Below are 11,137 nucleotides of genomic sequence, written 5' to 3' on the forward strand. Positions count from 1 at the left end.
GGGGGAGGATGCGCGGCGCGGAGGGGCCGGAGGATGCTATGGGGAGGGCCGGAGGGTGCTGCCGCGGGGGGCCCGGTGGTTCCGCTCCCTGGCAGATGCTCCAACCATTGTGCTTTTGCTGTTGCAAATAGAAACACTGTTCACCTCCTCACCTCTCCTCCTCCCCGCGCCAAACAATAAATGCACACCTCTGGGCCCTCGGCGCTTCCTGACTCTGCTTCTCGTCTGCAGGTGTAGATCTAGAAGAGACTGCAAAGGAGGGTGGAAAAAGCAGGGAGGTTATGAGGCTTAATAAAGAAGGTAAGTGGATAGTGCTGGCACACCTCTCTACCTGTCTGTCTTTTGGTGGCTGTGGGTGACTGTGGTTTGGCCTTGCCAGGGTAGTCTAGTATTGTATGAATCTCTGTGCCGTGAAGAATGTTTCAGGGTTGGATACACGCAGGTGACTGTCACTGTGTCAACTTCTTTTGAAGTACAAGTATAACAGGTGTATGTGTGCGACTGACAGACATGGTAAACGATAAGGCAATTTTAAGTCACAAGACAACTACACATCAGTGGCCATATTGGATTTTTTTTGACGACCCTTTCCCTTGGTGCAATGTTTCACTTGCTTCTGTGTGGAGACACGCATATAAACTGGTGCATCAACTTTCTAAATGTTATATTATAGTTAGCAACTGTAGTGAAAAACAGTTTCACTCGTAGAGAGAAATGGTCTGTTATGATCTTCAGTCAGAGTTCATTGACTTGAGCTCAAGTCTCATTCTTAGAGCTGAGTGTGTCTTACAGTCAACTGAACGGCCGAAGCCTAACGTAAGATAACATTAGGCAAAGACACGCGTATTATGCAAAACCAGATAGGTCATTTGGGCCATAAGGTTTTCTGGTAGCGTAAGTATGAACAGGCAAATTGCAGGCTAATGCCATGCCTGGCACGGTTCTGTCAGTTGCAGGAGAAGAAACTTCAGTGGTGAGCATAGGCGAATGAAATACATACATTTTGTTTGTGAACTGCCTCCTTAACGTCATGCTCCGGTGTCTCCTAATGCAACTAGTGAAATGTTTTGGGAAGTATTTTCATGTAGGTTTCTGTTCCGTTAAGAAAGCAGTGTACATATACAACCTTTCTGTCACGAGGAACGTTTCTCAAGAAGTCAGTTCGTAATGAACAATCCCATCATAGTGAAACCTCAGTGTGACTTAACTGATGCTGAGAGAAATCCCGCTATTACCTGTAATGTCATAATATATATTCTGAAATGATGTTAGGTTTCTCATTATATCATAGTTGTCATTACACATGCGTTTAATTTAGAGCATCTTGGCAGCTTAAAGGAATCTTATGCTTTCTAAACAAGCTCTTGAAAAAAGAATGAATGAATCAGTAACGTAGATCTGTGTGATAAATTAGAAAATCGCATGGAGTACGTGTTAAATATAATTACTTAAAATACCATAAAACCTCCCTTTTGGAAGACCTTTATAGGTAGGGATGCAGCTTGATTGTGTTCCTGTCTTGATTCTTACGTGCCTGAACCTCTCTGTTTTGCCAGCCCAAAAATAAGTTAGAGGCGGAGCTGGGATTTTTGTATAGTATATTTCTAGGTAAAAGGTCCAAAGCTCGAACAGTTTGTACGTTTATCAGTAGTGTCGAGCGTACACTGTGATTCAAAAGTAATCAAACAATCATCTTGCTGCTGGAGCTTGGCCTTCATAAGGGTCTTAATTTGTTGAGATGAAATGTTTTGTGCCTAGAAGTCCTTGAACACAAATTCTTATTATAAGCTTTCTTGGGACATACAGACCAAAGCACATCCCTCCTCTTTAGGCATACATAATATGCAAATTGTTTCCTAGAATGATTGAGTTTAGATTATGAACCCTATTATCTCACAGTTTGTTTTTGGTAGGGTTAGAGACTCCATCAGAGGAGCTCTGTTTAAACTCACTGTCCAGAAAAATTATGTACAAAGTGTAATGTCATTGCTGACATTATGATAGTGACAGGTGTGAAGCACTTTCTAGCTTTTATAGTACTTACATTGTAATACAGGTTTAAAAAAAACCCCAACCCTGACTGTTATATTTAGAAAATAAAAAGCTTTAGGAATTTTATTACTTCCAAGTAGTAACCTGCTTTGGATCACTTAGAAAGAACTTCCAGGAAGTTTGAATAAATTAGTATGTGTTGAAATCTTTCTACCATATTCACTTAAGCAGTCTCTTAATACTGGTGTTTTCACCACACCCATCTGTGTGTCTGAACACCCACTGTAAATCCCCCATGAACCTCACTGTCCTTACTAATAAAGGTGAGGAAAAATTCGAGGAGTTAGATTGATCATTGCTCATGTACTTGCAGAAACGCTTACGTGCTTGTTCTGATCCTGCACGCATCTGTTGTGTGACATGTTGACTTTTTTTTCTGCTTTGTTCATAGACAAGGTTGTGGTCGTGGTAGGTCTTAACACCAAACCCAACCCATTTTTCTTTGCAATCTTATCTATTTGAATAGGCGTTTCTTTGTATGCCATTTGTGGTGCCAGGAGACTGTAAGGGGTGTCTTAAAAAAATCAGACTTTACTTGTATAAGCTAACTGGAGGATGACAGGCAGGACCAAAAATGACTGTCCTGTATGATAAAGATAGTGTAAAATCTGGTGTCAGTGCATTTACTTCTTCTAGTATTTGTCTGCATTTTGTCAGTTTTGGTTGATATGACTAAATTTACGTGGCTGTTCCCTTGTAAGCAGTTAAGCAAGAAGCCTTTTTAGGCTAGCGAGACTGTGTGTGGAGAACATGGCAAAGGGAATGGGTGGAAAGACGGTGGGCTCCTTCAGACCACAACAAGGTGTTCACTTTGGTTTTGTAGAAAAGAATTATGTCAGATGTCAAAAAACGCTTCCAGCTACTGTAATCCCTGCGTCACTGCCTCTTTTCTTGTGGTGTACTATATGTGTTTAGAATGATGGGCTGCTCTTCCTCCTTCTGTTGACCCAGGCGAGCACCTGAAAGGCAGCATTGCTCACTGGTAGTGGGGGGAGACACTGCCAAATCCCCACCTGCAAAGTGGTTAATGCTTCTTAGCACATCTCTGGGAAAAGGGGTCGCAGTCTGGCTGTGCTGTTCGTTTCTGTAATGCAAGAGATATGCTGCAGCCAGTGCCCTCTGTGCCTCATCTTCAGGGCAGAAGTAAAGACATAGAAATACTGCTCACTGCATTCTTTTATTCTACAGCATATATGTAGGCAGCACAGAGGGAGAGAATTTTCCTGAACGTTTGTTCAGTTTTGTAGATGGAATTGCTTTTTGCATGCTAATAGTTACTTTATGTTGTCCTTTAGCAGAGGCAGTATGTCCATAGTTGACTTTTACTGGCATGTAGATTTGTGGAAAGGGGATCGTGAAGTTGCAAGTGTTCACAAAAAATTAAAAATTTTATGCATAAATGTTTGTGCCAGAAAAACCCCCAAACTTATCTGCTTATCTAATCAGGAAACAGAAACGGTATTGTGTAACTTATCTGACAAATCACTAGCAACCAACCGGCTTAGCTAAAAGAGGGGTTATCAGAATTGGAGCGGCATTTAGAATTTATATTGAATTTTAAAAAGTTGAATGGTGTATTTGAAGGATGGAAGATTTTCTTGTAGATAGCATCTGTAGGAAAAGGGGTCTATGTTTATTTGACGATTCGTGTCCTGTAAAAAGTCACAGTAACTGTATGCCTGCGAGAGATACAGTGATCTTTTATTATCAATCATAACCTGAAACTGATTTTAGATTAGTTTTGGTGGCATATGTTTTACTTTATATGATATTTAAGAAAATAATAAGAACAACGTGATTTTTTTTGGTTTTGCATACAGAACTCTTATTAATAATTGGGTGGGTAAATATGAAAGCATTAAGTGCTGTGAGTATTTCTAAGTAGGCACAGGCTGTAAAAGAGCAAAAGATATCCACACAGGATACACAACCTTTGGGAACTACAGCAGGGTTGAATATGACCTGTGGGATTTAGATCTGTATCTGGGTTCTTGGTGTCATAGTCAACTTCAGTTTCTCAGTTCAGTGGGTTTGTATTATTGAGGTTTCAGTCCGATGATGTATGTGTTTTGTCTTAGATAATCTTTTCACTAACCATATCGACTCGTTATTGTTTAATGTTAAGGATGTTACGTTAAAAAATCTGTTCTGTTTTTCTGCTATTGTGTTAAAATTAGAGATTTTCTGTCATTATTGCGCAGCCCTAAACTTGACCATTTTATTTGACGAATACACATGCCAACTGAAGTTTTAAATCTATTGGATAGTTATTTACAATATATTTTTCCTATTTTGACTTCCCACATAAATACCTGATGGAAAGCTTTTTGGTAAATCCTTTGGCAACATCAGAACAAAATTAAAGGGTTTTTCAGTGGTTTTATTCTTCACAAAAATATCTTGCTGATTTTATCGTTCTTCCTTGAAAAATAAGAAGGAGGTTGGGTGATGGTGGGGAACACTTCTATAGGAAGAAAATGATGTAGCATACAACATTCTACTTTCATTCTCTTCCTCTTGCTTCTCATCAAATTATTTATGAGGAGTGAAAGAAGAGAGGATGAGACAAAAACAGCTGGGTAATGTAAGCATAGGGATTGGAGTTGATATTTTTGGTGATTATTATTATTATTTACTTTTTTGTCTACTAGTGGTTTCCTGATTTGTCTCCTTTAAAAGCATATCAAACAAAAACATAAGAATAAAACACTCATGTTTTTCTCTGCCACCTTCATCTTTCACCTTTTTGTGGTGGTAGGGAATGTTGGAAAGGGCTGAGAAGGAAAGAAAATTATATCAAGGTTTTAAACGCATACCCCAAAAGAAAGAGGTGTGGTTATTGGATTGCCACCTTAGTTGGTGATTTGGAGTTGGTTTTGGTTTTACAGCAGGCAAAAGAAAGGGTTGAATGCTGTATAATTTTCCTTCTTTTCTGTGTAAGCTAGTAAGGTCTTCCAGAGATGCTGGTTCTTAATCAGATGTAATGTTGAGGTGGAGTTTGATGGGTTAAAGAATTGAGAATGGCCAGAGTACAAAACTGGGTGTTGTGAAGAGAAACTTTTTTCTTACTGTTCTTATCTTTATGCTGGAAATAAGAATAGTGAGGAAAGGTCCTCATGAGTTTTTCTTTAGAATGAGAAATGCAGTGGGATTGAATTCTGGTGTGCGCTCTGGTGTTTGAAGGCCTCATCGGTTCAGTGTGTGGTATCTGACTCCAATTTTTTTCTTTTTTTTTTTCTCCCCATGGGCAGCTTTTGCAGGAGGGTGGTGTGGCTCCTGGTTATGGCTGTCACCTCATTTAATGTGTCTCAAGGAATAGTGACAGAGGAAGAATAAAATGTTATGTATGACAGTGCCCAGAAATTTAGTCAGAATTGTAGTTTATCCTCATAGTTTCACAGTTATTTTCTGAAACCTGTCCTTTAGTTCATCAACCCACGCACTGGGTAAGAAGAGTGAAGTAATGATAAGGCTCTCTGATCAGACATTCTATGATTTGAATCAGGATTTTGATGTTTTTGAATATGTATCTAAAGCTGTTGTTCTGTAAATGACTTCTTTAAGAATTCCGGTTTTGTTAGGTGGCACATATCGTGATGGAGTTCAGGTGCTATTTCTTCCAGTATGTGTGCAACAGTTACTCTGAAGAGGTGAGATCTCCTGTAGTTTAAGAGACCTCTTTTGATCGCAGGTAGGGAAACCATGTGTGATTTTCTGTCAACTGACAGCACTGTCACTAAAGATCTGTCTCTGACATTTCTTCTGCTTATGGTAATTTATAACCAGACTTGAGAAAAAGGGAAATGAAGTGTATACTAGAGTGTACCCCAAGCCCTGTTGTCACCACAGAAAGTGAAAAGACTTCTTGTATCTGATTTTGATTGACATCTAAAACTATGTGTATGTTTTCTTGTTGATCTGGCTCTATATATGGTTAGTAGTTGAAGTATAGGTTTCCATGTATAAACAAAGACTACTCAAGTGTTGAACCATTTCCACTGTGAAATGGAGTGATTTCCTTTAAATTAATCTTTTGTTCTAGTTACTTAAAAATTAGGGCATTTTCAGGTTCTGTTTTGCCTTTGAAGCAAAAGAATGTTAGCCATTTAACCAGGTCTGAGGTGTATGAGATAGAAGCAGTGGAAGATCCTATAGAAAACCTGTTGAAAGTCCCATTTTGTTTAAGTTAAGTTGTGGATCACAGGAGTCCTGTAGGTAGAAAGTTAAAGTTTCTGGTAGTCCCAGTGAAAGTTTATAACACTGCATGCATTACTAAGAAAGATCATCTTCAGTAAAAATAGGATATCGATATGAGTATTTTTTAAAGAGTTATCTCTACCATAATGTTATATGAGTGCCATGACAATTTGTAATTAAGAATGATTTTGGAATAATTAGCTAGAAGGATTTTCAGTTTATGTGGGCAAGAATTAGGTTACTGGATCTTTCTGTCTTCCAAGTTCCACTTGGTGTTGAAGTTCTTCACCTTGTCCTTGAAAAAGCTCATCCAGGAGTTAATGGTGTAGGATGCCAGGTGAAGGTAGTGTCTTTAGGTAATTTATATGCCCAAAAACCTGTGGCAAATGCTGTCGTGACATAGTGAGGGTGTTTGACAGAGGTCTCTCAGCAAGTCTACAGCAAGAGGTATTTGATGGTTCTCTTGCTGGATGAGAAAGATAGGTGCTATGTGGGTAAAAGGATCCATATTTTTATTGTAGTGCTGTGCAGCTGTCTAAGCTGACTCAAACCAAAGATGGAATCTAGCACAGTTACTTAAGACTGGTGTCGGGCAGAGGAAAACCAACTATTGCACACATCATTTGTCTCGTTTTTGTGTCCCTTTGTACGATTAAATATTGATAATTTTAAGGGAGTGGGTTTGTCATAATAACCCATAGAACACGTTAAAAGTTATGCTCGAAAGCCACTGATGTGCCTGGAGAAGTGGACTTTCTGATTGCTCTTGATCTGTACTCAATAGAAGTAGAGATGTCTTCCTCACTTCTGAAATGTTGTGTTTATTCAGCACTTTCTTTTCATATTTTACTGTTATATTAAAAATAAGCCCTTAAACCCAACACATCTTCCTATTTATCTGTATTCTTGACAGAGATTAGAATTTGAATTATTTGATCTCCCTGCTTTTTGGTTTCTTTGTGCATGTATTTGTAAAATGTGTAGTGTTTGGCAAAAAAAAAAAAAAAGCACAGTTTTTCCAGACAAAAGAGAGCATCAGCCAAAAGTAGCAAAGAACTTGAAGACAGAAGTTCTAGTTATAGGTACTAGCACAGCTGCTGGTACCAATGTATGTCTAGTGCAGTTTCACGTAATCCGCAGGGCCCTCCTGAATCATCTGTAAAACGGAAGCAGTTGTATTGTGACAGAGCATTCACAAGGGGTTTAGGCTTGCTTCCCTTTCCGTTTCCTTGGAGCAGGTGTTTAGCAGAAGGGACCCAAAGGTGTCTGATGAAGTAACATCAAGAGATAAGAATGACAGACAAAGGGCAAGAGTTTGTGGGGTTTGATTCTGTGAGGTGATCTTCTCTGTGCTCTTTGTTTTGCTTGTAATTTTTTTTTCCTAATATACAGTGCTTTATGTTTTCTGTCCAGTCATTCTTTCTCTTCCTTTTCCTGCTGCAGGGGTTTAGACTTAGGGGGTGGGCAGAGACTGGGAGTTTGAAGTTACATTTGGATGGAACACTGCTAGTGTCATATAAGTAATAGTTTTTGACAAGTTTGCTGGATCAGGAGTGTCTTCTCTAGCAAGGCAAAACAGGGTGGGACTGGACCTCTCCAGTGGCAGAATAAGGTGACTTCAGCTTGTTGTTCTGAGCTGAAATGGTCAGAATGGAAGCAGAGATTTACAGAAGTGTAAATCATCTTGTGTGTTCATCTTTGAATCTCTGAGAGGTATCCTGTCCTCAGGTGGCCTTTAGGCTGGCCACTTGTGATTGTCCAGGTTGGAAAGATTATTGGGGGGTAGTCAGCAGATATTTTTTAAGATGCTCTTAGTTATGTCTCATTGATTCAGAAAGCTTCTGATTATTCAAATCTGAAAAGTTTGTTGGACCCGTGCTACCAACAGAGCCAATACCTTGATGTTTGGGGCTGATAATGGAGACATTCAGAGAACAATGGTCTGGATGAATATAAGTAATTAATCGGTTACTGCCATGTTTAGGGAGGCAGTATCATTATTTGCATGATCCTAATGCCTATTGGCCCCATGAGAGACTAGACACTACTGTGCAGAGTACCATCACAGGGAGGAACAGTGTGTGCAGGTGTGTTGTGAAGGCATTTTACTGTAGAGAACTGATTTTTTTTTTTAATATATGACAAAGCAGGAGTTTTAATATTGACAAACAAAAGCCCTTAGTTGCTCAACATTATAGGTGGTAGACTTTAACCTAAACTGCAGTGGATTTCTTAGAACTGTGCCACAGAAAGCTTTAAGGTGATGTTCAGAGGGCAGAGAAGTAGTTTTGCAAGAGCTTCTACCTTACTCAAGTGTGGAAGGTGGCCTGAATGAAAATACAGACTGGTTTTTAAAAGCTTAGTAAATGGATACTAACATCATGAATGAACAAGAAATGTGAGCAGTGGTGTGATAGCCAGTATGATATGAACTGTAAAGAGTAAGACAGAGCCTGGAAAGTGACGATGAGTTGCTCCCAGTGTTTAAAGTTGGAATGGAGGATTATACATTGAAGGATGCAGCAAGAATAATGGTAGATCAGTATGACAATATAGAAAAAAGAACTTTTGGAACGGTGTAAACGAGCAGGATAATGTTAGTCAAGATGAACAAGATTAAAATTTTAGTAACTAATGTGAGGTGAGGGCCCATACAAACCTTTAGCTCTGAAGATGTTTAGACGAGATTTTTTCTTAAGGATGCAAGACAGGAAGAATCGTTTAGACATAGACGTAGCCTGATTGAATGGATCAAGAAAAGTCATTGTCAAAGCTGACATGGTATTTCATATCTGAATGGTGGGCAAGATGATCATGCTGTCCACAGTGATCAAGAGAAGAGGTGGAGAAAAGAGGATGAGAGAGGTGAGATCTAAGTTCTGTTCTAGCTGTATTGAACTGAAGCTGATGGCTACTCAGTGACAAGTGGTGTCAGAAAGATAGACTGAGATTTTTTTCTTTAGACATAAACCGACTCTGTTTGAGACCTATCTAATTAGGAGCTTAATTTGTCGATCAAATTCCAAGACATTAGGGACGGAGCAAAAGACATAGCTCAATAGAGCCATACTAGAAGAAAAGGAGGAATAAGGAGCCTCCCAGTGACCTATGAAGGGTTTGGTACAGGGAGGAAGGGAAGCAGGAGAGGGTAGAGTCATGGAATCAGAAAAGGAGAATGAATGCTTCAAAAGCAAAATGCATTTAATTTTAATGAAGAATGCACACGGGTTATGGACTACTAAAATTATTAACTGATTTTCTCATTGCAATAATAAAAGGTTTTTAGACATTTTAATGAAAATGGTTTCAGTGTAGTGCAAGGGACAGCTGAAGGGAATTCAGGCTGAAGTTAGAGACAAATTAAAAATGTAATTTGTTATCAAACAGTTCATAATGAGCTCAAAGGTGAAAGAGGGATAGAAGGAGAAGTAGTATAGTTAGGGTAGCAAGGGGCCAGAATTAGATTTCCAAACATAGGGGAGACTGATCGGCTGTCCCACTGCTCCATCAGAGCAAGAGGAGAAAGGAGACTTATGGCAAGTGGAGAGTGGGACAGATGTGTTTCGTATTATGGTACGAGAAAGAAGGGAGAACTGTAAGTAAGAGAGTGGGAAGGGAGAGTGTGAAATGATTGTTATGTTTTCTGGCTTTCTCTAGGAATGACTATTTGCAATCTATCGTGGAGAAAGAAACGGATACAAGTGAAAAGGTTTGAGGAGTGAGTCAAAAGGAGGAGGAAAAAAGGCTGAAATTGCAGGTGTGGGTTCAGCTCAACTGGAGGAATGGCACAGCTTAGTCAGAAGCAGAAGAGAAAGACAAAATGTGCAATAACCTCATTTCCAGACTGGTTTCCTTTTCCACTGCAAATTCTAGGACAGGCAAGAATAAAGCAAAGGAAATGGATATTTAAAGTGAGCATGGGCTGAGGATTGGATGATGGAGCTGGACATAGTTGTGGGAAGGAGAAGAAAAAACCATCAAGGGTATAAACAAAAAGGGCAAAAAAAATACTGTGTCGGTGTTAAAGAGGATGGAGTCCTAGGTATCATAAATAATGGGATGGGAATTAATGAGCGATGCTGAGAGAGTAAATTGATGCCCTTAAGTATATGCTAGGTCACCCTTTAAGTCAGGTTCTCGGATGAAAGATTATTTTGGAGATTACTGGAGAGAAGAGTGCTGGCAGTTTGTGCTCTCCTATAACGCTATGATTGAATCCATAATGTGCCTTTGAGAGAGTTCAAAGCCTTGAAAAAGAGCAGCATTTTGGAGAAATCTGGAGAATATTGCCTTTTCTCCAAGGAAAGGGAACAGTGTGCAGACGGTGGCTGTGGCAGCAGAATGCTTCTGTGCTTTTGGTGACTGGTGCTATCTATCACATCGCGTCATGGGCATGAAAGTAGTTTGCTTGCTGGTTTCTAGCTCAGTAGTTCTGTTCTTTGCAGTGCATCATAAGTAGTTTATATGTCTACGTGATCTATCACATACTGATACTGACTTGTGCTTCCTGCCTCCAGAGCCGACACAAGGCCACAGGGTTACATTATCACAGACTGGGCTGCAGGTAATGTCAAACTGTGCAGGGTGTATCGTCAGAGCTTGGGCGCAGTGCTGCAGTAAACGTGGTTGTATGGCTTTTGCTTGTCTTGCAGGGCAAAGCAAGCTTGTTGCTGTCTACGTGCTGCAGGCAGGTGTGCTTTATGATACAGCGCTTTTTTTTTTTCCTGAGAAATCAGGGCTGAATGATTTTTGAGATGTTATATGGAATGGCTGTCATTCATGATGCAGCCTTCTCTGCGTTTAAGAAGTTAATCTCAGCTTTTCACATCTCTTTAGTAAATCTAAACATCTGAGTAAGGAAAGAGACAAGAAGAGGAGAATGCTGTGG

General features: G+C 39.6%; 1 protein-coding gene across 1 annotated transcript in view; it reads left to right on the forward strand.

Moving 5' to 3' along the window:
* Positions 1-231: 231 nt before the first annotated feature.
* Positions 232-11,137, forward strand: part of LOC104494111 (ataxin-7-like protein 1) — a gene marked incomplete at its 5' end in the record, with an annotated part of 40,554 nt that continues 29,648 nt past the window's right edge. Inside the window, one exon of the mRNA XM_010136900.1 lies at positions 232-300. Within this exon, the coding sequence (XP_010135202.1) occupies positions 232-300 (69 nt within the window). The remainder of the gene's footprint in view (positions 301-11,137) is intronic.

Source organism: Buceros rhinoceros, unplaced genomic scaffold (genome assembly GCF_000710305.1).
Source record: "Buceros rhinoceros silvestris isolate BGI_N320 unplaced genomic scaffold, ASM71030v1 scaffold27205, whole genome shotgun sequence".
In the NCBI taxonomy this organism is placed as follows: Eukaryota; Metazoa; Chordata; class Aves; order Bucerotiformes; family Bucerotidae; genus Buceros; species Buceros rhinoceros.